The sequence below is a fragment of the Acanthochromis polyacanthus genome, chromosome 6 (genome assembly GCF_021347895.1).
Source record: "Acanthochromis polyacanthus isolate Apoly-LR-REF ecotype Palm Island chromosome 6, KAUST_Apoly_ChrSc, whole genome shotgun sequence".
NCBI lineage: Eukaryota > Metazoa > Chordata > Actinopteri > Pomacentridae > Acanthochromis > Acanthochromis polyacanthus.
Genome location: NC_067118.1, coordinates 28,298,214 through 28,322,625, shown reverse-complemented (window position 1 = coordinate 28,322,625; position 24,412 = coordinate 28,298,214). Strand labels below are relative to the sequence as shown.

The 24,412-nt window shown below is 39.8% G+C and overlaps 2 protein-coding genes across 2 annotated transcripts; both read right to left on the bottom strand.

Annotated features, from left to right (window-relative positions):
• Positions 1-579: 579 nt before the first annotated feature.
• Positions 580-14,007, bottom strand: LOC110956920 (F-box only protein 6-like). The gene is made up of 6 exons (XM_022202683.2): positions 13,687-14,007; positions 8,979-9,207; positions 8,769-8,883; positions 8,574-8,669; positions 3,337-3,463; positions 580-3,255 (listed from the first exon to the last, which is right to left on the bottom strand). Exons 1-6 carry the CDS (start codon positions 13,792-13,794, stop codon positions 3,106-3,108), a joined length of 825 nt encoding a protein of 274 aa, XP_022058375.1. The 5' UTR covers positions 13,795-14,007; the 3' UTR covers positions 580-3,105.
• Positions 14,008-15,312: 1,305 nt separating this feature from the next.
• Positions 15,313-24,013, bottom strand: dnajc11a (DnaJ (Hsp40) homolog, subfamily C, member 11a). Its single transcript, XM_022202684.2, has 16 exons — positions 23,883-24,013; positions 22,755-22,884; positions 22,565-22,638; positions 21,251-21,352; positions 21,008-21,136; positions 20,792-20,914; positions 20,569-20,642; positions 20,273-20,462; positions 20,086-20,171; positions 18,923-19,039; positions 18,408-18,563; positions 18,209-18,278; positions 17,901-17,958; positions 16,339-16,481; positions 16,091-16,220; positions 15,313-15,762 (listed from the first exon to the last, which is right to left on the bottom strand). Exons 1-16 carry the CDS (start codon positions 23,952-23,954, stop codon positions 15,737-15,739), a joined length of 1,680 nt encoding a protein of 559 aa, XP_022058376.1. The 5' UTR covers positions 23,955-24,013; the 3' UTR covers positions 15,313-15,736.
• Between the last annotated feature and the right edge of the window lie 399 nt (positions 24,014-24,412).

Genomic DNA, 24,412 nt, shown 5'->3' with positions numbered 1-24,412 from the left:
AGCTAGTGCACAATTAATAACCCTTGGCTTTCTACTGACATCTGTCAAACTTTCCAGAGCAGGTGTTGAGGATGACTGGAACATTTTCAAGAAGAAAGGATGTTGTGACTATGGATGCACAACAATACCAGCATCATAATCATCGACATCAGTCAATAAAAGCTTGAAAATGAAATAGTAGCAATCAACCAAAATGTTGCAATATATTGCCATATTGGATATTTGCAAAAAAAAAAAAAAAGTAATAACGCCCATCTCTATTTGTGATAATTAAGAATTTCAAGGTGATAAATGTTAGTCAGCAGAAGTGAACTTTAGTCCACATCAGCTCTCAAATCCAGACAATGCTATTTTGTAAATGAATGTGTTTGCTACTGTTTTGCAGCATCATTAAATGAAACATCAAAGACATTTTTTATAAACTATTTCACTTCTGAATACTGGATTTTATAATGTATGGATTTCTCTACTGTCTTTTTATGCTCACATCTAGTCAATATAGTGGAAGAAACATTTCTGACTGAAATGGTTGCATTAATAATACTGACACTGAGAAAAAAATCAGCGATGAAGAGGCTATCTTGAAATATTTCACTTTAATTCAGTCTGACATCAAAGTTCTCCTTTGGACAAAACATTAGAAAGCTTTGAAAATACTGTATACATTTCTAGAGCAAATGGAAGGCAATACAAAAGACGAACAATTTTCGATTTAAAAGATTCTAAAACATAAACAGATTTGCATCTCATTTCACAGAGCAGTACAAAGCAGCAATGTAAAGAACATTTCCCTTTAGACTGACTTTGTAAACAATGGTCCTGCACCTTTAAAGTTAACAATAATTCATCAAATCAAACTGTGATACTATCAATGGTATGTTTTTCAGCAATAGTCACTTACTGTATGTATATATCCATCTAGTATTCTTCATTATTACTGATGGAGTCTGTCAAGTCTGCTCTCAGTTCAAATTAACACAGACAAATAAGGAATTCTCAGTAAACTAAACTGCATTTGCAGTCCCAATCTGTGAACAACTAAACTGACCTAAACACACTGATGTTTCTTTGGCTAAGATTCACAGGGCAGTAATCCAGAGGAGCGGTATTTTATTATTTCTAGTGAAGTCAGGGTGTCATTACTGCATTGCATTGCTCCATGAAATGATCACAGCACAACACTGATATGTTATTGTTCCAGTTTTCCTTGAATACCACAAATATCAGAGAGTAATTTCAAAACGTCTGTTCTGCAAGGCTGTCTCATCAACACTGTATTCCATGATTGACACTGCAATCTAAAACCTATCTGTATAGACAATCTATCGTCACCTTAAATGAAGTCAAGCATTTCAAAGTGCATGGTCAAACAGCCAACAGCCTGGCAAATGGTGCAAAATATTTATGTCTGATGCATATTATTAGTTAGTTTGACTCACTAGTTGTAGATTGTGGGCATAAACCACATATTTCAGATGGTTTTCTCCTTCTCTTTTACTATTGTCATGTTCCCGTTTTCAAACTCATCTTCATTATGAACAACCTCCAATGTGCAAATGTGCCAACAACACAATTCCCCCCTTCACTGTTTAGCAGGAACCCTGGCACTATATCCTCTGCTCGACTCCATTCTTCTTCAAGGTTCTATATAGGAGACTTTAAACGATGATATAGCAAGAAACACCTACCTGTTAGGTAAAGATTCTTAGCAGAGGATGAAATCACACTCCCTCTATGTGTTGTAATCTGAGTTTCTCTGTTCTATCCTTTGGCAGCCGGTCTGGTTAAGGGTGCATGTTTGTGCATGTGAGTCCCTCTCTTTGAAACTATTGGCCCTAACCACATTTATAAAGAGACTTTCAGAGAGAACGTACACTGCACTGTAAAAGCAAAAGGGCTGTACATAATGCTCAGTTGTACCTTCTTCCCTCTGTGCTATCATCTCAAATACTTTATGTCAGAGAGTCAGGTCAGATCATGTTCAAAACTAATCATTACAGTCATTTAAGGTACATCGGCAAGGCACAACATTAAAACTAGCGGCCTAATGCTATGCAAGATATATTAGTGCCACTGTTACGTTCTGTGGTGTGTAAGTAGGATTGTGTTTCCCTTCTCTTTTTCCCTGTTCCTAGGTTACACCAGGTGGGAGTGGCTAGGTGCACCTGTGGCTCCTTACCATCAGTCGGGATGGTTAAATGGGGAGGAAAGCCTGATCATCGGTGCCAGTGAGCCAAATCAGCTGCCAGAGTGTGGAGCTGGGGTTTCCTCGTATTCTGTTTAAAGACCAAGGGTCTACTTACTGAGGGGCTGCGTGTTGAGCGCCCATGCAGTGTTGCTTTGTGAAGCCTGTTTTGTGTTAAGCTATTGTTTCTCCTTTGTAGCAAAATAAATTCCCCTCTGTTGAGGTTGCACCCAGTTTTCCCTGCCTCTGTATATCTTCATTCTTACTACTTGTTACTCCCCTCATCCCCTAGTTCACGGGACGTAACATGTTTGGGGGCTCGTTCAAAACAGCTCAGACCTGGTTTAGGCTCATATCAGTGCATCCCATGGATGACTGGAATCTTGGGAGCTTTGAGGCTGGTCAACACCTTGGGCTGTTTGCTGTGTTCTTTGAGCTATACCTGATCAGGTTCTCAGGTGTGGCCAGGCTCATTGTCCTGCTGGGAGAGGTCACTGCTATCTTGGTTTAAGTACAACTTAAACGTTGTTGTAATCTCCACACAAATACCATGGCCCAAGGTTTAATCGATCCCCTTTACTTATCAGGTTTTAATGTTGTGGCTCAGCCTTGTATTTTACAATGCTGGTGTGGACTAATGGCTGTGGCTAGATTTGTTGTGTTTGCACAATCTTGAATGAAATGTGAAGGGAGAGGGAAGGCGTTGTTGTTGTTGTTTTGCTCTAGTGTGACATCCAATAGTTCTGACTGTTGTTGACAGCACATTTAACATACTAAAAAATTTTGTTGAAAATTACATTTCATCAAGAAAACGATGCATGTAATTTTGAGGTTGTAGCTGCAGAAATATGCAAAATAACTGTAGATTATGTAAGTAACTTCAGATGAAGGCAGACAGCAGTCATTAAATGAATCACAGCTCACAATGTGTCCTTTGGTGGACATATCTCAACACAGCTTTCAGTAATGCGAATTCCATACCATCCTTTCCAGTATCGTGTATCCTGGCCTCCATGGGTAAAACAGATGTATCTCACTCCTGGTCCGTAGTTTTGAAATACATGGGTCACCTTAAAAGTAAATAATCATTATTTCTACCATTGTCCTTTTCTCTTAACTTTGTACGCTGATGAACGGACTTTGTCTTATACCTGTTTCCATTCATCAACATCAGGGTAAACAGTTTCAGGAGCAAACCTCTGGATAAGTTCCTTCCTTTCATCCAGCAACTCTACGCAGATGTCATACATGCAGCCACAGTCCCTACATCGGTTATACCTAACATAAGCACACACAAAAACATGAACATTTATGTATGTAAACAGCAATGCTTGGTTAATTTTTTCAGTGATTTCATTTTGGCACAGCAAGCATTGCTTTAGATGTTGGTTTAGACTTGTGACCAGGAAGACGATCTGAAAACTGTGATGATGTGTGATAGAGGGTCCATCACACACAGATCATTCAGAGTATTAATCTTATCAAATACTAAAAAAAAATGGTTTTAGCTTTCAAATTTCACATTTTTCCATTAACTGGCCATATCATTACCAACACAACTTAGAGTTCAGTAGAACTTATTATTACATGTAATCACAAACAGACAATTTTGCTCATTAGTAAAACTAAATTATAGATATAACTGAAAGAACTGAGCTTGCCGCAACAGCAGGAATTAATTGCAAGTGTTAGCAAAGTTTTTAGGGCATCCACAAAAATCTACTTTTGTTAATGTTTGATGACAGAGAAAAAGCTTTTGTTAAGAGTTGTATGGCCATTTATTTTTACAGCAGTATAAACCTTAACCCCATAACCTTGTTTCTCATTTTAATTTGCTTTAGACAAGTGGATCCTTTTGTCTGCACTGATCTTTGCTATATATATGGAGCCACTTACTGAAGCCATCAGACTGGTAGATAAAAGAATGGTTATAACTTTATGTCAGGAATATCATAAGTTAACATTATATGCAGATGATGAAATTTTATACCTTACCTCTCCTGAGCTTTCAGTCAGTGAGTTAATGAAAACTATAAAGGAATACAGTCGCCACTCTGGCTATTAAAGAAATGAAAGTGTGATGGAAATTTTTATATTCACTGTCTATTTGGTTTCTATGCATACTTGCCTTTAACATTCTATATATCAATTATATACTATGTTAATAGGTGTGTGTGTCTTATTCTTCTTAGTGTGCAGCTCAGAATTTGACCATAGTGTGTTGAGGCTATAAGAACAAAGATGCTGTCTTTCTCTGCAAAAGGTTTACCTCTTTTCTTTTCAACCTTGTAAATTTCACACCTAAGCCTCTGCAAGAAAGGAGAAAAAATAACTAACTTCTTACTGAGAGGTGCGATTATAATATGGGTCTCTGTTCTATGACTGTTTTTGTCTTTTACCATTGCTAGTAGGGGTGAGAGACACAGAGCTGTCTATAAAGTTTGAGTGTTACTGTAGTTTTTGTCTTTTGTCTTGGAGATACATGAGTCCAGTATGCATATGTTATGTTTAATGCAAAAAAATTGACTGAACTCTTGGCGAATTCAATTGTGTAGAATTCCTCTAACCGTTATATTTGGATTAATAAAAGAAAAAGGATAAAACTTCAGAAATTCGGACTGTTAGATTTGAAGTTAATTTTATGTCACGCAGATAGGAACAATAATAAAATGGACCGATTACAGAATTCAAGCTGGCTCTTAATAGAAACCTGTGATGTTTCAGTTTACATCACATATATATATGTGTGTGTGTGTGTCTGTGTGTGTGTGTGTGTGTGTGTGTGTGTGTGTGTGTGTGTATACACACACACACTGCTAGACATAGCAGTGGCCAGTAAATGTTTACAGGATGAAGACAAACGGTGTGTCAGTGGTGCATTAACATCGTTTTTATACACTGATAGAGGTGCTATTATAGGATGTTTGGCCTTGTTTATAACAATAAAGTTATAGGCCTCTTATTTGAACTGGACACTCTCTCTTAGTTATGCATTCACAGAATGTTGTATTGAAGGCTTCCAATAAGTAAAATGCAATGCTGATGTAATGCCTTACCAAATCGTGATCTGCATCCCCACCTTTCACTGCTCAGTTCCGCTATGTTTGGTTTGTATACTTGTACTTTCAGCTACACACAGGCGTCTGAAAGGTCTGTTGTCAGCCAACTGTGAGATGAATTCGGTACAGCTTTGAGGTGTGAAAACAGCTGTTCATAGCAGATCAGTATACAGAGATTAATGCAAATAGCATCTTCTTCAAAGATATGGACTTGTCTGGTAAGTTCTACCAATAAGCCAGAACAGGTGCTCGTGGCTGTGTGGCAGTATTTTCAATGTCCATCTCACACTTAGATGCTTTACACTTTCTGTTCAACATGCAACATCTTCATCACCATATGATAAAATTTCCTCTTGCAACGACCTAAAGTTGCCTACTTAGCCACGTGTAATGTTATATCAGCTTATCAAAAAAAAAAATCCAAGTCTATATCTGTAAAAAGCAAATGTACCCAAATGCACCTGATTTAAATTTGTCTGCCATCCATGCTTGGAGAGCTCCCCATAAATGTCAAGCTTCATCTGCGACGTGCAGCATCTGGCCCACTGTGTAAAAATGATGACCTTACAATTTGAATTTCATATTGACAATATCAATGGGAAAAGTTGACGAATCCCAGGAAACATTTTAGCTGCTTGCTGTTCTCTGTTTGGGGCCAATCCTTAACAGCAGTGAGTTTCACTGGATCCATCCTCACTACCCCTTTGGTGATTATGTACACACGTGGACAAAATTGTTGGTACCCCTCAGTTAAAGAAGGAAAAACCCACAATTCTCACTGAAATCACTTGAAACTCACAAAAGTAACAATAAATAAAAATTTATTGAAAATTAAATAATCAAAATCAGCCATCACTTTTGAATTGTTGATTAACATAATTATTTAAAAAAACAAACTAATGAAATAGGGCTGGACAAAAATGATGGTACCCATAACTTAATATTTTGTTGCACAACCTTTTGAGGCAATCACTGCAATTAAACGATTTCTGTATTTGTCAATGAGCGTTCTGCAGCTGTCAACAGGTATTTTGGCCCACTCCTCATGAGCAAACAGCTCCAGTTGTCTCAGGTTTGATGGGTGTCTTCTCCAAATGGCATGTTTCAGCTCCTTCCACATATGTTCAATGGGATTCAGATCTGGGCTCATAGAAGGCCACTTTAGAATAGTCCAACGCTTTTCTCTCAGCCATTCTTGGGTGTTTGTGGCTGTGTGTTTTGGATCGTTGTCCTGTTGGAAGACCTATGACCTGCGACTGAGACCAAGCTTTCTGACACTAGGCAGCACATTTCTCTCCAGAATGCCTTGATAGTCTTCAGATTTCATCGTACCTTGCACACTTTCAAGACACCCTGTGCCAGATGCAGCAAAGCAGCCCCAAAACATTACTGAGCCTCCTCCATGTTTCACCGTAGGGACAGTGTTCTTTTCTTCGTATGCTTGGTTTTTGAGTCTATGAACATAGAGTTGATGTGCCTTACCAAAAAGCTCCAGTTTGGTCTCATCTGTCCAAAGGACATTCTCCCAGAAGCTTTGTGGCTTGTCAACATGCATTTTTGCAAATTCCAGTCTCGCTTTTTTATGAGTTTTTTTCAGCAGTGGTGTCCTCCTTGGTCGTCTCCCATGAAGTCCACTTTGGCTCAAACAACGACCAATGGTGCGATCTGACACTGATGTACCTTGGCCTTGGAGTTCACCTTTAATTTCTTTGGAGGTTGCTCTGGGCTCTTTGGATACAATTCCAACGATCCGTCTCTTCAATTTGTCATCAATTTTCCTCTTGCGGCCACGTCCAGGGAGGTTGGCTACTGTCCCGTGGGTCTTGAACTTCTGAATAATATGAGCCACTGTTGTCACAGGAACTTCAAGCTGTTTAGAGATGGTCTTATAGCCTTTACCTTTAAGATGTTTGTCTATAATTTTTTTCGGATGTCCTGGGACAATTCTCTCCTTCGCTTTCTGTTGTCCATGTTCAGTGTGGTACACACCTTTTCACCAAACAGCAGGGTGACTACTTGTCTCCCTTTAAATAGGCAGACTGACTGATTATGAGTTTGGAAACACCTGTGATGTCAATTAAATGACACACCTGAGTTAATCATGTCACTCTGGTCAAATAGTTTTCAATCTTTTATAGAGGTACCATCATTTTTGTCCAGGCCTGTTTCATTAGTTTGTTTTTTTTAAATAATTATGTTAATCAACAATTCAAAAGTAATGGCTGTTTTTGATTATTTAATTTTCAATAAATTTTTATTTATTGTTACTTTTGTGAGTTTCAAGTGATTTCAGTGAGAATTGTGGGTTTTTCCTTCTTTAACTGAGGGGTACCAACAATTTTGTCCACGTGTGTAACCTAGAAAGGAGACTGTACATCATTGATAAGCTTCTGGAATACTGCAGGGGTGTTGATGAGATCAAAGGACATGGCCAGGTATTCAGAATGTCCAAGTGGGGTACTGAAGGCAGTCTTTTATTTGTTGTCTTCCTTGATCCTAATGAGATGATTTGCCTTTTGGAGGTCCTACTTGGAAATAACCAACTCCATAGATAGTATGAATCCAGAACATATCAGTGAAAGTGGGTACGTTTTTTACCATCTTTTTTGTTGACGAAGAAGAAACCAGCACAGGCAGGAGATGAAGAGGGGCGGATGATTCCAGCACGGAGTCACGGATCTAGGTTTCCATGGCAACATTTTCAGGTTTGGATAGGTTATATTGGTGGCTACTAGGTAGGCTGGCCCCAGGAAGGAATTCTATGGCACAGTCATGTGGACGTTGTGGAGGTAGGGTAAGGGCAAAGCCAAAGCTGAAGACCTTGGACAGGTCAAGATATACTTCAGGGACCACAGACAGGTCAGTGGTTTCAGATGGAATTGTGTAGCGGGAGTTAAGGCCGAGCGTAAACAGCATTGAGGACTCAAGGGTAGCATCTTTCCTTGGGCCCAGTCAATGTGGGGATTGTGTTTCTTGAAGTAAAACCAAGGAGGAAAGAGTTTCCATTGTCCATGACGTGAAAGGTGACTATTTCCTGGTAGTTACTGGCTAGGGTGGGCTTGACAGGTGCAATCTTAAGGCTGATTTGGGCCAGGCAGAGTCCATTTAGTGCTCTGGCCTCTACAAATGATGACAGTGTCTCAGCTGGAATTTCTATTTGGATGACTAAACCGCTGTCCAACTGCTGAAAGACTGTATTATTTTCTTCTCGACACCATAGCTTTAAACCCTAAACCATGACTGAGCTAATAACAACAGCTCCAATGGAGATTCATTTAAAACCTGCATAGTTGAGTGAATGCTTGAGTGTGTGTCGTGTGTATTCTCACCACTCAGATATTCTGATGTCTGGCTGAAAGTCATCCATAAATGATGGGTTGTAACCTTCCTTCTCCAAATGAATGAGCTGCATCTTTGTGCACATTCTGTAAAAAAATAAAAAGGATTTTAGCAACTACATAGCATGACAGTACCATATTAAAGCAATGGTGCATGTCTTGTGCACTACTGTATTGAATACTCACCCAAAAGAGGTCACAAAGACTGACTGGATTGTCTTATCTGGATGTGGCTTAATAGGTCCATGAACTGCCCACTGGTCACCGCCATTCTTCAGAATCCTCCAGCCATTCAGTCCTTCTACAAAAACAACGATAACAGAAAAATAAATTATTTTGTTGTGTTCGTATTTAGCAGAAAAAAGACTTCATAAAGTTGGTTTTGTGGTTTCTCACGTTCTCCTCTTGGATTCCTGAGAAGATTTCTTCTCTCTCTGCACAAGAAGTAAAACATCCTCCAGTCCTTGGGTACTTTAGAAGCATCACAAGGGTGATATCCTTCTCTTCTACACCTTTCTCTCCAAAAAGACTCACTGTCAGCCACTTCTTTCCACTGATAGCACACTAACCGGCAAAGATGAACCACATGTCGTGGAGGTAGATTCAGGAAGATCTCCTCCAGGATCTTGGACCAAAAACAAGATCAAAAAGGACAGGAGATAAATTCATTCTGGTTTGATGTAATATAACTGTGGAAAAATAACACCTAAACACAGTATTTCTTCTCCTGCGTGACAGCTTTGCTTCTTCTTCTTAAAAAAAAAATTCATATTTACGCATATACCTAGATAGCCAATGTGTATGCAGTGCAGTGCATACAAATATGCTGCTACAGATGTTCACATCAAGCACCAGAATGGTATCTCAGTTATTTTTTTTACTGTGGCGAGCTTGTTGGTGGCAAATCTGCTCATTTTGGTATTTTCAAAAAGGATACCTCTCTGTATTTTTTATACAACAGTCTCTAGAGTTTCTTCAGAATAGTACAAAAAACAAACAGCTGCAGTTTAGTTGATGAATGCTATCAGAGGAGAATGACCAAACTACACTAACTCAGATAACCACTCTTTCAAAACCAAGTTGGGTTTGACTCCTGTCAGCTAAGAACAGAAATCTGAGGCTGTACTGAGGACCGGCTCACCAGAAAAGGACAGCTGGCCTGGTCTGATGAAACTTCATTTCTGCTGAGGCTGCAGATGATGGGGTCAGAATTTGGGATCAACAACATAACTCCATGGACCTAACAAGGTTTTGCTGGTGGTGTAATGGTGTGGGAAATGTTCTATTGCCACACTTACTATCAATATATTGTCATTTGAATACTACAGCTTATTTGAGAATAACAGCATAACATACCGTGGCACACACAAGCATGGAAATGAGTTCAGTGTACTTTAATGGGGTCCCCAGTCAACAGATCTGAATCCAGCTTTAAGGATGTGGTACAAGTACAATGGGACATTCACAGGATGAATGTGAAGCTGACAAATCTTGAGAAATTATATGATCGATGTCAGTCATTGCTTATGTGAGCACTGAAGTCCCCAGCAGTTTGGGATGAGTGAATGAGCTGAATGAGTTTAACTTCCTCAGGATCTTGTTCAAGAGTGATGGGGAAACGGAGAGTGGAACATCTAGACTAGCCTGTTTAGTTTGCTGCCGTTGCTACCTGACCCCAAGTTAGTAAAATAAAAAAAAATAAACATCACTTTTGATCTTTCCTTTTTCAAACCTTGTAAACATGTCCATATGGTGTTTTTTTTATATTTTAATAGACACATCATGAGCAAAACGGGCACTTTGGGCTGAGCATTTCCACTTTGTAAATTATGTAGATTAATTCTTTTTAATTTAACCCGTTGCACTTCAGTGTTCCGCCCGCAGAACACTTTGAGATCTGCATAAGCATTTCCTTAAATGTCTGAAGCTGCAAACACGATTATACAAACACTATACACCCATAGAAAGCTTAGATTCTCATGAATCCGCCGGTATAAACCACTTTCAGATGTGATTACCACAGCGGGTAATATAAACACATTTCTCCAACAAACAACAAAACATTTAAAGGGCACAACTCCCCTTTGGATGCTCTTTTACTGGTCAAAGATGAAAATAATGCACAAGCTTTGGCATCCAGACAAAACTACCACGTATGATATTTTGTCCAAAACATGTCTTGAAATAAGTAAATAATCCACAAATAGCTCGGCTCCGTGCGCGAGCACGCAGCGCATGGTGGAGCTGCACGTTTCATATTCACTGTATTTCTGTCCATATTTTTATTCAGCATACACAAATCCACGCGTCTTGCACTCAAAATGGCGACTGAAGTCTATCTAGTGATGTTACGCTCGAGCCAGTTTGCTCAACACAGTGCCGAGCTTTTGAAGGGAAAGTGTTACGAGACGGTGTTTCGATCCCTGCTTCAGCATGCCCACAGTCACGTGACTATCGAGAATGAGGCCTCGTTACATCACATCGCGTGTCTCGCGCGAAGTTTGAAGGGGTTGGACATTTCAATCTGTCCAGGTCTTAAAAGGCATAGGGGTCTGATTCACTCCTCAAATTGTGGGTTTTTGAGAGGAGGAGATTACGCTAGTGCATTTGCCATTTGTCATTTTGAGAGAAGTTAGGGAGAGTATACATTTAGTTAGAATTTAGTTTAGATATATCTAGTTGCATTTCATACATTAAATAACACACAGATACATACGCATAGATTCACTCATACACAACACACATTCATTCATATTCAATTCAATTCAATTCAATTTTATTTATATAGCGTCAATTACAGTCAAATTGTCTCAAGACGCTTTACAGAACCCAACTCATAGAAACACACTATGCATATATGCACACAAACATACATATATAACGTTTTAAAACATTTATTGCAAGTACAAAGCAGTGTGAGACAAGCAGTCCTGAGGCTTTTTCATTTTTTTCCCACTTGGATGCAGTTCTGACACAGGACCAGCAGATGTCACTCTTCTGGTTGTGTCAAATGCTTCGAAGCAATGTGTCATTCTTGAAGCAGATGTGTCAAAGTGGTTCATTGCTTCATGAAGCTTCGATTTCATCACTAAGGCTGTGTCCGAAATGGCATACTAACGTACTACATACTACATACTCAATGAGTATATACTGTATACTACGTACTATAAGTATGATTAGAATGCCAACCGTTCACACTGTAGTACACTACTACGTTTCCCATACTGCATTTCAAACCTCCGACGACAAAAACCGGAAGTACGGCTATCAAATATCTCGGCTGAATGCCGGCTTCAGGTCGATTTTACGCTAACAAACAGTCGCATAATTAATGTAGCAATTTCAAGCCGGCACTCCTCATGCAGTTATTAGCCAGATTATGTGAATCGTTTCAATTGTAGCTGCAGGCTACTGGAGGTAGCTGCTACTTGTTCTGTATGCAAAGCGAGCTGCTGCAACTACCTGCTAGCCTTCAGTAGCACGTTGTGAGGCGTCTGACAAATTTAAAACGTTGGTCAGAAAACGCCTATTTCTCAAATCTGTGGGGTGATTAGGATGACTACTTAACCACATAAAATAAAATAAAAATCGCCCCGGTCTGGCCACAGATCCCACGGAGGCTTCCATTTCGGTGGGTGGGGACCTACCTATTTTCGTCAGTAAATTCTGAGCAAATCACGTCGGAGGAAACATTTGACTGACAGGACTTGAAGCCAATGAGCTTGCTGAATAGCAGGCTATAAATACAGCCTCTGCCAGCAGGATTCTGTGACTTTTCACACCTGGGCTCTGGCCGCAGCAGGAGCCTCTCTGTCTGTCCCTCCCAGTCTCTCTGTCTGATCCACACTGGAGCTCTGAAGTGCCTTTTTTGAGTTCTTTATGAGTTTTTGGAGTGAAAATAATGTGAAAATGGGCTGAAAAACGAACATATACTATTTTTGCCCAGGGTGTGCAGAGGGTGTACAGAGGGTGTCCAAAATTGACAGCGCCTGGCCATAGCAGTACAAATACGTGTGAAACACTCATTTCTTGTAGTAATGCTCTGAAATTTTGACCTGAACTATGTAAGACCCCAGACTGTTGCCTTTTTGTGTTTTCAAGCAGTCACAGTGCTGCCACACTTATTTTCAGGTGTTTTATTAGGGAAAAAATTTAGGCGAAAATAAAATTCATCCTAATTCAGTGTGTTCCAACATAAAATACTCTGTGCCAGTAGCACCTAGAGTAATTCTGACTGCACTGGGTGGAAATTCAGGTTGTCAGCTTTCAAAGGAGACCCCAACCATGCCTGTACTCCAAACAGTTCAAGAACAGCATTCAATTTACTTTCCGTACATCTTCAGTAGAAATTTCAGGCGAAAATTGACGGAAGCTTAACGAGAAATTTGGGATACTTTGAGCTATAAAGTCCCCATTTACATTGTAGCTGAGAATAAATGGCGTTGGCACATAAATAAAACTTTACACAAAATGTGTAAAATAAAACAAAACAAACAACAACAAAAAACACTAATTGGCGAATTTAAGTGCATCTAGGTAAAATTATTGTATGTTAAGGACCAGAAAAATGGTAGAAAGTAATATATTTTCAATTGTTATTTTTCAGATTTCCCAGGTTTGTTATTGCGGATGACAAAGTTACATCAAAAGTATTCATTAAGACACTGTTAAAAAAGAGGTCTAAATGGCACACAATGGTAGTTTGTTCTTTAAAGGCTTCAGTTTAACTGTAGCTAAATCAGACAAAAAAAAACATTATTTTAAAGATACTTGATATTATTTTCACCGTTTTTACAGTTTTAACGTATTTTTTCTGCCACCCTTGCTGTTTTGTTTTTTTCAAAATTAGACAGATTGATATTTCACAGCTTGCTCTGGTAGGTCATCAGAGCTAATTTAAATGAATGCCCATATTGTGTGTAAAAAAAAATAATCCAATAATTAATGAAGTGTGCAGATGCCGTATGATGGCATCTGTAACAGAGCTGGATTTGATTCAGAACACCAACCTTTTTATTCGACACACTGATATTTCCATACATATTTCCAGCAGTAAAACGTTACCACTAACAGATCTGATTTCCTTTAAACTACTTTCACTCACATAGGGGTGGAGCACCGGTTCTGGAGTCGCTGCAGCGGCTCTCTGGTTCGGACTCTGCCTTCGGTAATAGTCGGAGTTGTGACTTTCATCCATCGCTTTTCTTTTCATGCCTGAGACACGTCGTTCAGAAACAAAACCACGAAAACTTTCTGCTTCCTGGAGTCTCTGACAGTGGCCTCCAGCTCAAAGTGAGAGAAACTACACGTCTGCAGCAGAAATTCGTTGGGAAACGACCTCCCTCTAGTTCAGCGTCACTTTCAGTAAATACATTCTTGTGGTTTGAGTCATCCAGAGAGCAAAACCACCATCTGAACAATCAGTTAGTCTCCCTACAGCACCACAATCCCCCTCCTGAACACTAAATATAGTTTAAGGAAATTAAAGGAAGTGAGTTATGTCAGTGTAATAGCCTAGCTGCGCTAGACAACCCACGGCAACGAATTGAGGATCAAATATGCTAATGTTGCTAATTAGATTTTTAAAACATAAAAAAATCTTTACATATTCAAAATACTAGGTGGAACACCTTAATTTTCTGAGTGATAAACTTAAAAACTTGCGTTGATGCTACAAATAACTGGTAATGAATACCTCTGACTGTAGAGGAAAAGCTACTTCCCTTAAATCAGTGTAGTTTAATTGATAATTCATTAGTTGTTGCCTTAGTCAGTGCTACTTCTAATGAACTCAGAGCAACAATTTGAAAATAAAGTTCAGTATTATACACAAGTACAAAGTATATATTGACCAACATGCCTCATGAGGTCAGCTTGGCTCGGGGTCGGGGCGGGGGAGCTGCCCTTTTCAACATTTAACTTTATAACAATGTTGTGGTCTCTTAAGGCTTAATTTCTCACTAAATTTGCTCACTCAAGCATTCTTCTTGTGCACATAGGATATTGATAATTATATATATTTAAAAAGAAACTAGACTCTTTTTTTTTAAGCGGGGCATCTTTCATTACATTACTGGTTTTAATGGACGGTTTTCATGAAGAAAATGTAATTTTGCTCTGAAAAAAAAGAATGATGAATCGCTGATATGTTGCCATGGGTCTACCCTCTTTCAAAATTCCCTACTGGTGAATCTTGCAGGCAAATTTCTGGTTATGCGCTTTCACTTAAACCACTCGTTTCTCTTTACAGCAAAGGAAGGGAAGAGGGAAGAAAAGGGTCACAGGGGAGAGACCTACAGATTTCACACCATTTGGTGGGCAGCGGAAGAGTAAACGTTGAGTAGAATGAGCTTCGAATGACAGATGCTAAATACTCTTTCTAAACTCTATTCAGTCACAACACTTTCCATTTGCACTTTCTTCCTGCTGAACTGAGCTCGCAGCTGTGATGATTCATCGGTGGTCACTGGTGGCTATTTCTTTCTTTTTATCGCTTCCTCTTTGTGTATTAGCAGCTGTTGCTTGTATTGCCCACCACTTTCCAGTTATCACTAAAAGTCTCCGCAGTTCCCTTTTCCCAAGTAAGCACACATCAGAAACTAATATCTTTAACAGTAAAGCACATTAAAACTTACTGACTTTGGTTTAACCAAGACAATCAATAATATTTCATATCACAAGCATGAATGAAATGTGTTTGTTGAAGAAGTGTCAGAATGGTTCAACAACATGAGAGAGACAGTTTTTAATAATATGGCAAACAAACAGAGGTGCAATCTTGTCTTCAATCACATAGGCACTGCAGTTTTTGTTCAATACAGTACATAGAACTCTGTCATATTTTACAAGCCATACCAAAAAGAAATGGATACCAAGCAGGCTAGAAGGCCTGGGAAGTAACATGGTAGCCACTGATTTTGGTGTCACATTAGAATTTCAAGCAGACCACAACCCCCGTCCGTGGATACTGGCTTTGATCAATCCAGTCTGTGGTGTTCTTACTCCACTCTGCATTTTTAAATTCATATAAAGACAAGGAAGTAAATGCACAATTTCTGAGTAACACAGATTTACATCCATGTCGTATCTAAAACAGAGGTCTTCTGTCAGAACAGACGAGAGATGAGTCTTTTTGGTCAGTGGAGGAGGAGCTCCTATGTGTCTGCGTCAATCCTGTGGGCTGCACAGTGGAACCAAAAGCAAAAAAAAAAAGGTCAGAACAAGCACATGCAGGTGGCTGGGGATGTAGCTCGCTGTATTTCAGAGGACGTTCTCAAAGTGGAGATAAAATATTCTCAGATATGCTGCACAAGCTCGTCTACAAAAGGTGCGGAGTTAAAAGAAACTCTCCTTGTTAGAAACATCTGAAACAGGGGCAGGTTTCACATTTCAAGGGAGTACACAATCTACCAAATCATTAATCTGCACTACAGTGTCTAAACACGACAGATAACGGGGTACCTCAGCGACTCAGGTCTCATATGCCGCTGTGCTGTCCCAGGACTTACATTGCTTTGGTATCCTGAGTGGTTCAGTGTCTCCTGACAGGACTTGATGCATGACGCCGCGGAACTGATACAGCACCTTCAGGCTCTTCTCCTCCCCCACGCAGGGGTCGTAGAAACCAGGGAGTCCTGACTGGAAAAATAACACAAAGTCATTGCAGCAGCAGACTAAATCATCCATTCTAACATCTGCTTCATAGTTTTTGTTTGGGATTATTTCTGTGGTTCTTGCACTGGATTAATGGAAATACCTTTGTGGCCTCAGTGAGGATGAGTTTCGAGTCTTTCACCAGACACTGCAGTGGCACAGTCACATCGATGACCTTCGCCCTCTCGTGTCTTCTGCTGTTGTCTGTGACAAACTTGCCATACCAGGCGTTGAGGATGATGAGGCCTGAGATGAGATTTAGCAAGAAGCATCAGCAATGCGTTTGCAAAATACAAGTTCGCCAACACAATGGCAGACTTAGCTTGAGAGTAGAGATCAGAAATCCCAAGAATGAAAGATAAAATGGACTCAGATTTGTGGGATAACGATACTAAAACTCCAACACAAATAGCCATTGTCACTATTTCAATCTTGACTGACGACAACTGTGGCCAGAGTCTGTAACAGGGTTAGGGTGTAAGTAACCGGTTTTATTTTCCTTGAATGTGAGTACATTTATGTTTGTAGTGAAACAACAGAGAAAAGAGATAACCTCAAAGTGAAGATGTCAGTCAAAAAACCCTGAATGATTCTTAATTAAAAAAATCAATCAGGAGTATGGGTGGATTGAAATATCAACAGCTCTTTACAGACAGTCTGCTAAAACACACATGAATCCTACCCAGTTCTTCTCTACAATCATTTCCTACATGTTCACAACTGGGTAGGCAAGCTTACTAAATTATGCAATAATACAGATTGGTGTATATGAGTGAAAAGTGGCATCAATGCACCAGAGACCATCAGATTCAGGCCATTACTGCCAAAATCTTTCTGGTTGGCTACTTTCCCCGACTTGTCTGGCTACTCCATGTTCTTATGGAAAGCCCTGTGAGTTTAGTCCATTAAACAGAGAGAGCAGCTGTGCGTCTGTGATTATACACAAACACAGTTATTAAATGTTACTTTATAAGCGCAAAGTCTAGGGGACTTCTGATGATACTAAAATCAAAGCAAGCTCTACAGTGACAGGTGTCACAAGCCAATTATCACTTGCCAAACTCCCCCCGGTGAAAATTATACTGTCTGCTGAGAGCTTTTTGTTACTCTGCTTATCAAAGGCAAACTAAAAAGGCCCCATTATCACCAGTGGAGATGAAGGCCGGAGGGTCATTAAAAATCCACAGAACTATATTCCTCTAATAACTATTCCAGGCCTGTTTAAAAAGCTTCTATTTCTCAACAAAAATGACTTCAGATGCTATCGGTGGCCACAAAGTAAGTCTCCTGATACAACAATGGAAAGGCACATGCACTACTTGGCCCTTTACCCGGTGTTCAATCCCCTTAAACGTCACTGAACTGTTCAAGAACATCCCTACAATCTTTGCTGTGCCTTATTTTTTAAGTTTGCTGGGAATTCACAAGTGGTGAATAGCGGGGACTTTTTTACCAAAGAGCGATAGGTCTGTTTAATGCAGCAAAAAAGAGGGACTCTATCTGTGAAATTACACTTTGAAGTGAGCAACATTCAACCAGACATCAGCATCAAAATGCATGAAAAACAGTTCAGAATCTAAGAGAATCAAATACTCTAGTTTTACAACCTGCTTAAAAAACATTATTCTCGGGATAAGCTCATCCCTTAAATATTACTGATCTTACCCATTCTAGACTCCTCGGCTTCAATAATCCGACGCACAGACTCCTGCATGAGCAAAACCTTTGGAGATGAAAAAGGCACACAGAGGAAGAGACAGACACAAACAATGAGATCTCGCATCATACGGATTACACTAATGAATTTCGGTAATGCTTTGCATCTTATCTAATCCCACCTCGGCCCTTTATCTAACTCTCGGTGGGACTAATATTTCTTGACAGTCAGACGCAATACCTGAAGCTTTTATCTAACGCTGAACCACCATGTCAGACTGACACCACAGCTACGTGTAAGCCTCCAAAATACTCACAGCAGACTCTGCCTCCTGCTTCTTTCGGGCTATATCGGAGGCCGAGCTCTCCCTCTGCTTCTCCAAGTCTCTGTGGAGTTAAAAGATAAATGGAGGAATAAAATGAGCTCATAAAATCTGCCCATAATAATACATGCGGTGCTACTTCCAATAACATTGCTTGCATGAAACAACCAACGGTAAAGCGAGGGTTTCTTACTGTTCCTTCTGGGCCCGCACGTAGGGCCGAATAATAAGCTGCTGGATGGCGAGGTAGAAAACCAGTGGTCCAACTGTGGCGTAAAATACGGCACTAGGCAGGAGTTGGTCAGTCAGGTGAATGGGGAAGAAATACGTCTGGCTGGCTCTGTTTAGTCTGCAGGTAGAGAGTTGGTTTTATTAGCACAGTGAAAATACTGCCACACTCTACAAGAGACAGGGCTGTGAGTTGTGTGCTGATTGTTCCTAAGATATTGCAGAATTTGTGTCACATTTTCTGCTTGTGGGTGTCTGAAAATTAGAGCTACAGGGTATGCACATCCCAGGATGACCAGGCACCTCAGCTGGCCCGCTCCTGTGTGTGTACGCCCAAAGACACAACCCCAACGCAGACTAAATTTGTAGAAAATTAACTTGACTGGCTGACGTGAAGCTACGTATTGATTCCTACGGGCGCCATGGCAACAGTGCTGTGAGTAACACTGGCTGGAAACAACAGCAAGGATTTGCACTTACTTGATCTTCAGGGAGACACCTTGGGGCACTCCCACGCTGACGGTGGCCCCCAGGACACTGTGTCGACTGATCTTCCTCTCAGCGCCGTACTCTACCACAGTCCCAAAGAAACCTGATCTGTAACATGAAGAGAAAGTCAATACCTCTCCACCTGCAGTTGACTTGTTATAAATCCCTTATTTTCAGTCACTGTACAGTTTCTACCTATACAAATGTCATTACAGCCTATAACAGGAGTCTTAATAAGAACTTATGATTACATTTAGGGCTGGGCAATACAGGGTTTCTGCAGAAATCAGCCAGTCAAATGTAATACTTTTTAATGCCATTTTAATGTTATGCTGTAAAAAATTTAATGCTACGACAGTGAACTCAACAAATTGCACGAGTTTGTTTTTTTTGTAAAAGATGACCTTATATGGAAACTGTCCCTACATTTCACTATTTCTAAATCCAGAAACCATCCCTGACCACCCATGGGCTGCAGTCATTCTCTGAAATCCACGTTTTTGAGCCATTTTTGCTGGAATTTGCGTTTCCCCATTTCCCAGCTGTCCTCTAGCTGGTCCAGCCTGCCGGCCACTTTAAAAACATGCAGTTTTTGGCAATTGTACCCGACCGGCTGGAACAATTATCGCAATGCTTCGGCATGTTTATGCAGATATCTGATGAATCGTAGTCTGCAATTATATATTAATGTATTATTATTGTCAAATATTTTTCTTGAAAACCGCAGAAAGAATTTGTTATGCCACTGAGAATCAAATTTAATGGTTTTTAATGCCATTTAAGGCCTTAATTTTCACAAAATCAACTTAATGACTATTAATGCCCTGCAGAAACCCTGCAATACAACTGAAAAATATATCAAGACAAAACGTGTCATTTCAGTCAATTCTGGATGGTTATTCATCAATTTATTCACCTACTTTTTAATAAAGAAAAACTTGAACGACCTAACCTATTTATTGAGGTACACAGGTAATCTTTTAATGCTAATTTTAACGGGAAGTAACGAACCAAGGAGAACATGCTTGGGGTTGGTTCATGTAGCTGAACTTTGTATTTTTGTTTTCTACTTTAATGACGGTGAAGTACGTGCATATGGCTATTGCTTCATTGCCCAGGTCTAATTGCATTTTCAAAATAACATATGTACATACTTTACTGAGCCCTTGATCTTTGTCTGGTCTTCATCCTGGAACTTGTACTGATAGCTCATCATCATAAAAGTGTGAGGAATACCCAGCTGCCGAGACAAAAAGTACATAATCATTTTCGCACAATGGTGAGGCAGTTTTTGATTCAATTGGCTGTCATTAAAGTTAAGTGTAACAGCTGTCTGCTAACCTGCACTGCGAAGGTGAAGTGGCTGCTCTTAGTGTCTCTCACTATGCTGGTGTTCATAGAGGACTGGATCCCCCAACGCCACTGCAGATAGCCCATAGTGTTCTTGTCTAGGTGACGGGCCAGCACTGTGGTGAACCCAGGACGCACGCCTCGGGATGAAAACTGAAGGCCACACTGGGCAGTCACAAAGCTGAAGAAAAAAAATGAATGAAAACAAAATCTGTGATGTGCTCATGTTGCTGTGAAAATACACGACATGAATGTTTGTTTTTTTTTGCTAGTATTTCAACACATACAATCGAGGCGTCAAATTGCGGAATATCTTCATTCCAAAAAGAGGTCCGTGAGTGTCTCCAGCTCCTAACTCTATCTGTGTGAATACAGAAAACAAATAAAGTGTCACATCCTAAAATACCAGTGCATGTTGTATAACACGGTCGGACACCTGTTTTGAGGAAGAGGTAGAGAGTGTGCCATTTATAGCGTCATTGTGGGGTGTCCGGTGGGAGTGCAGCATACCTCACCCCACCCCTTCGCTGAAGTGACTCTTCTCAAGGCCAAGTTAATGGTGCCACCTCCGTTTCCATTGTGGGTTGACAAGGAGCCAGACAAAATGGCTGTGTCTTTTGTAGTAAGAGGAGCCTGCAGAAAAACACAGAAAGCTCTTTCATGAGAACCTCACTTCTAACTGCAATCACAGACCTGCCATTTTTTTTAATCCAAAACATCACTTACCTCTATGGATTGTGATATGTGCATCTTGTTGATTTCCACATGTGGCACTCCGCCGCCAACCATGTCTTCATAGTCCTCTTCATACCGATCAAAGAGGTCTGTGGCATCAATGCCCACACTGATTGTCCCCTGTGAAGTCATCAAGGATTAATACTGAGTTTAATATTTGTGCATAGAACATGCACAAGACGCCTACTTCATAATCAGTTCAATGTGAGGCTCGTTATCTTCCTTCGGACATACCTTTGGGTTGGTCCTTTGCTGAAGCCGTCTCTCTTCTCGCTCTCTCTGAAGACGCTCATACTCTTCCCGAATCTCTGCAGGGGTTCTTTTCCTCTCCACCACCTGGTAAAAGAAGATATGATTTGCATGCACAGCGGCCAGTGGATTAGCTGCTTTTTTGCAGATAAAAAGTTACAGTGGCAGAAATTTCACACTCCTATAAGTTATTCCTCTGGAGATATTTATAGGCTTCATACTTTGTACTGTCAAGTAGTAGTGCTTTTAGTGAACGTAGATGAAGCCAAACAAAAAGTCTTTCATGCAAATTGAAGGAAAAAACACACAGGACATAAAAGTATTATGATGAGACTGCAGGCTTCATGCCAGTAGACTGCAATGCCAAAACACTATGCTTATTCACATTATGGTTAATACATTTAGATTAACTATGCACTGTTCTGTGAATTATTCTCAAGTGAAGACCAAGGGATGAGCAACAGGATGAGTGATTCTGTTAGCAAATGCGATCATTACTTCTTTAATGCATCTCTTTCAGTGTTTCCATTGACCTACTACGGATGCAAGAGCCAACTCTCCACTTCAGTGGAATTAAAATTCGACCACCAAAAAGGGGAGGTGCTTTTAAAAGAATACAGAACATCAAGTGTGGAACTAATATCGCATATGTATTCTAACCCGTCATTAACATGGTCCGAAGTCACACGGCCAAAATAAACAATCATTTGACAATGAAATTTTAGGTATACATCTAAAACACGAAACCTGTCTCACTAAAAATATGCACCGATTTTGGAAAGTTGCCAAAAAACTGCCAAACCAAAATGCATTCCAAAGAAAAGGGTGTTCAGAAAGCACATATTGCAAATGCAAACGTACTATCCTGACCAATCTGATGAGATTGAAACAGCTAAAATTTCTTGGATCACTGGAGAAGACTTGTTTAATTTTGACAAACTTGCATTGCTGACACTGATTTTTCATCGCTGTGTGAGTTCTCAAAGTTAGAATTTGCTAACCTAAAACAAATTTTTCAAAAAGATTCATTTTTGTTACATGACATTTGTCTAAGTTCGCATTGGCCAGCAATACATTTATGGCATTTATGTTGAATTCAATATGTAGTATTTTTAAGAAATGTATGAGGCAACCCAGACAATCGGGGTTAGAAAATTAAAATGTCTTCTACCTGAAGTGCATGTCAGAGGTGCTTTTTAAAACTTTGATACATAAAAATTTCACTCAACACAATGGTATTCTTTTAGTACTGTATTTGTTGGTTTGTTTACTAACCACGATAGTCACTGACAGACTTACCTCCCATCCATCAACATCAAGTCCCCGTTTGCCATAGATGTCATAGATTGCTCGAGCCTGTGGGTCACGAAGAACTAGAAAGAGACTTATAATAAGCAACAGTAAACGACGTAGATTCTAACACATTCCAGTCAACATCAGTTTCTGTGCAGCAGCAACAGGAGCATAATGTGATCACAGCTTTTCTTACCTTCATAAGCCTCGTGTACGAGATTAAAGAGCTGTTCTGCTTGTCGCTTTAGTTCAGGATCTCTGTGTTTGTCTGGGTGATACAGCATGCATAATCGCCTGTATGCTGCCTTCAGCTCATCCTGTGTAGCCTGAGACATCACAGTGAAAAAGTGGAAATAGTAACAAGAAAAAAAAAAGTGTGGGAAACTTAATCAGCAATAGAAAAGACACACAGCATGATTCTGTTAGTGCATAATTTACTTAATACTACTACTGTTGTTCCTTAAAGTCACATTATTGTGAATCGGACTACATTGCCAAAGGTAATTATCCGATTGTCATAGTTAACAGGTCATATTTTCATTTATATAATACGGTGTATTGCTACCCAAGCATAAACACATTTCATTTTTCCGATTATTGACAGAGAGACTACGTTTCAATTTGTGTTGTACTACATATTATAAAAAGGACGGGTTGGACATATATATTCTAATCTTGAATGAGAACATTTTTCTGTATTTCACATATCCATGCTCTCCCACTTAAAAAAAATAAGCACATTATAAGAGCATTGTAATTGCAGTATTTTTTAGTCACCCTGTAGTACAGAATGTCCATATGCTACGAATTTCTTTAGTTTAGTCAAATGTAATTTGCAGGTCAACAAAAAGTTCCCTCCATCACCAAATAAGATGAAACTACGATGACTAGGGGTGTCTTTCGAATGGCCGAGTGACTTTTTCAACTGTAAGTTTTGCATCATGAAGCCCTGAAGTAAGTTGTAGCATTAGCAAGTTAGCACTGTCCACATTCCATGAGATCTATCTGAAACTGAAAATAACTATCGGTGCGTTGGCATCGTCTCCCACATTGACATAGCAGCACGAAACTCTCTATACTGCTTCCTCGACTGGCAGTTAAAGCTGCTAAAACCGTAACCGCGCAACCTGTTGTACATGTGGTAAAGAATCCAGCCGAAGAGTCACTGCACATAATCAATGTCGAGGGTCACAAGCTAGCTACCTAGCCTGCTTTACATCTAAATATACGAGCAACCGCTAAATAGCAACCGAGACAACTTCACTAAATGACTAATGCATGCATCTGCGCAGACATTTAGTCGGAAAACAACTGCATATTGTACCTCTCTTCTGACATTAAGCAAGGAATAATAGTCATCACTCCCGATATCATCATCGTCCAAGGCAGACGCCATGTTTACACCTGGTCATCTCTTCTTCGTGGGATTTACGTCGCTCACAGACCTGTGTGTGCCCTCTGTCGCCCCCTTGTGTCGGGGATGAGAGACAACGCCGCTCATATATACTGTGTGTATACATAATATCTTATGCATGCTCAAGCTTCAGTTATTCATGGATTTTGTCGCGTTTGTAAGGAAGGCATACGTATATACGTTCGCTCAAGATTAAATAATAAATTGGTATTTTCACCCTGCAGCTAACAATAATTTAATGTAAACTGTTCATTAGGCTGCATGCAATAATATTTTTTTTGTTTTTTTTGCACATGGCAGCATATCAGCTAAATATAAATTTGGATAAAACCCCTTTAAACATATTTGAATATGCATTTTTTTTTACAGCTTGGAAAAGGCATATTGCTTATATTAAGGACGCACGTGATTGCCTTAATTCTAAAGGGATACTGTCGGCT

Excerpts from the sequence above, each read along its gene's own strand:
- dnajc11a (XM_022202684.2), bottom strand. The coding sequence starts at position 23,954 with ATGGCGTCTGCCTTGGACGATGATGATATCGGGAGTGATGACTATTAT. Across the intron at positions 21,353-22,564 it reads TTGATGTTGATGGATGGGAG|GTGGTGGAGAGGAAAAGAAC; the intron begins GTAAGTCTGTCA and ends TTCTTTTACCAG. Across the intron at positions 18,279-18,407 it reads GTGCGGGCCCAGAAGGAACA|AGACTTGGAGAAGCAGAGGG; the intron begins GTAAGAAACCCT and ends TTAACTCCACAG.
- LOC110956920 (XM_022202683.2), bottom strand. The coding sequence starts at position 13,794 with ATGAAAAGAAAAGCGATGGATGAAAGTCACAACTCCGACTATTACCGA. Across the intron at positions 9,208-13,686 it reads AACCGGTGCTCCACCCCTAT|ATCCTGGAGGAGATCTTCCT; the intron begins GTGAGTGAAAGT and ends TTTTGGTCCAAG. Across the intron at positions 3,464-8,573 it reads GACATCAGAATATCTGAGTG|GTATAACCGATGTAGGGACT; the intron begins GTGAGAATACAC and ends TGCTTATGTTAG.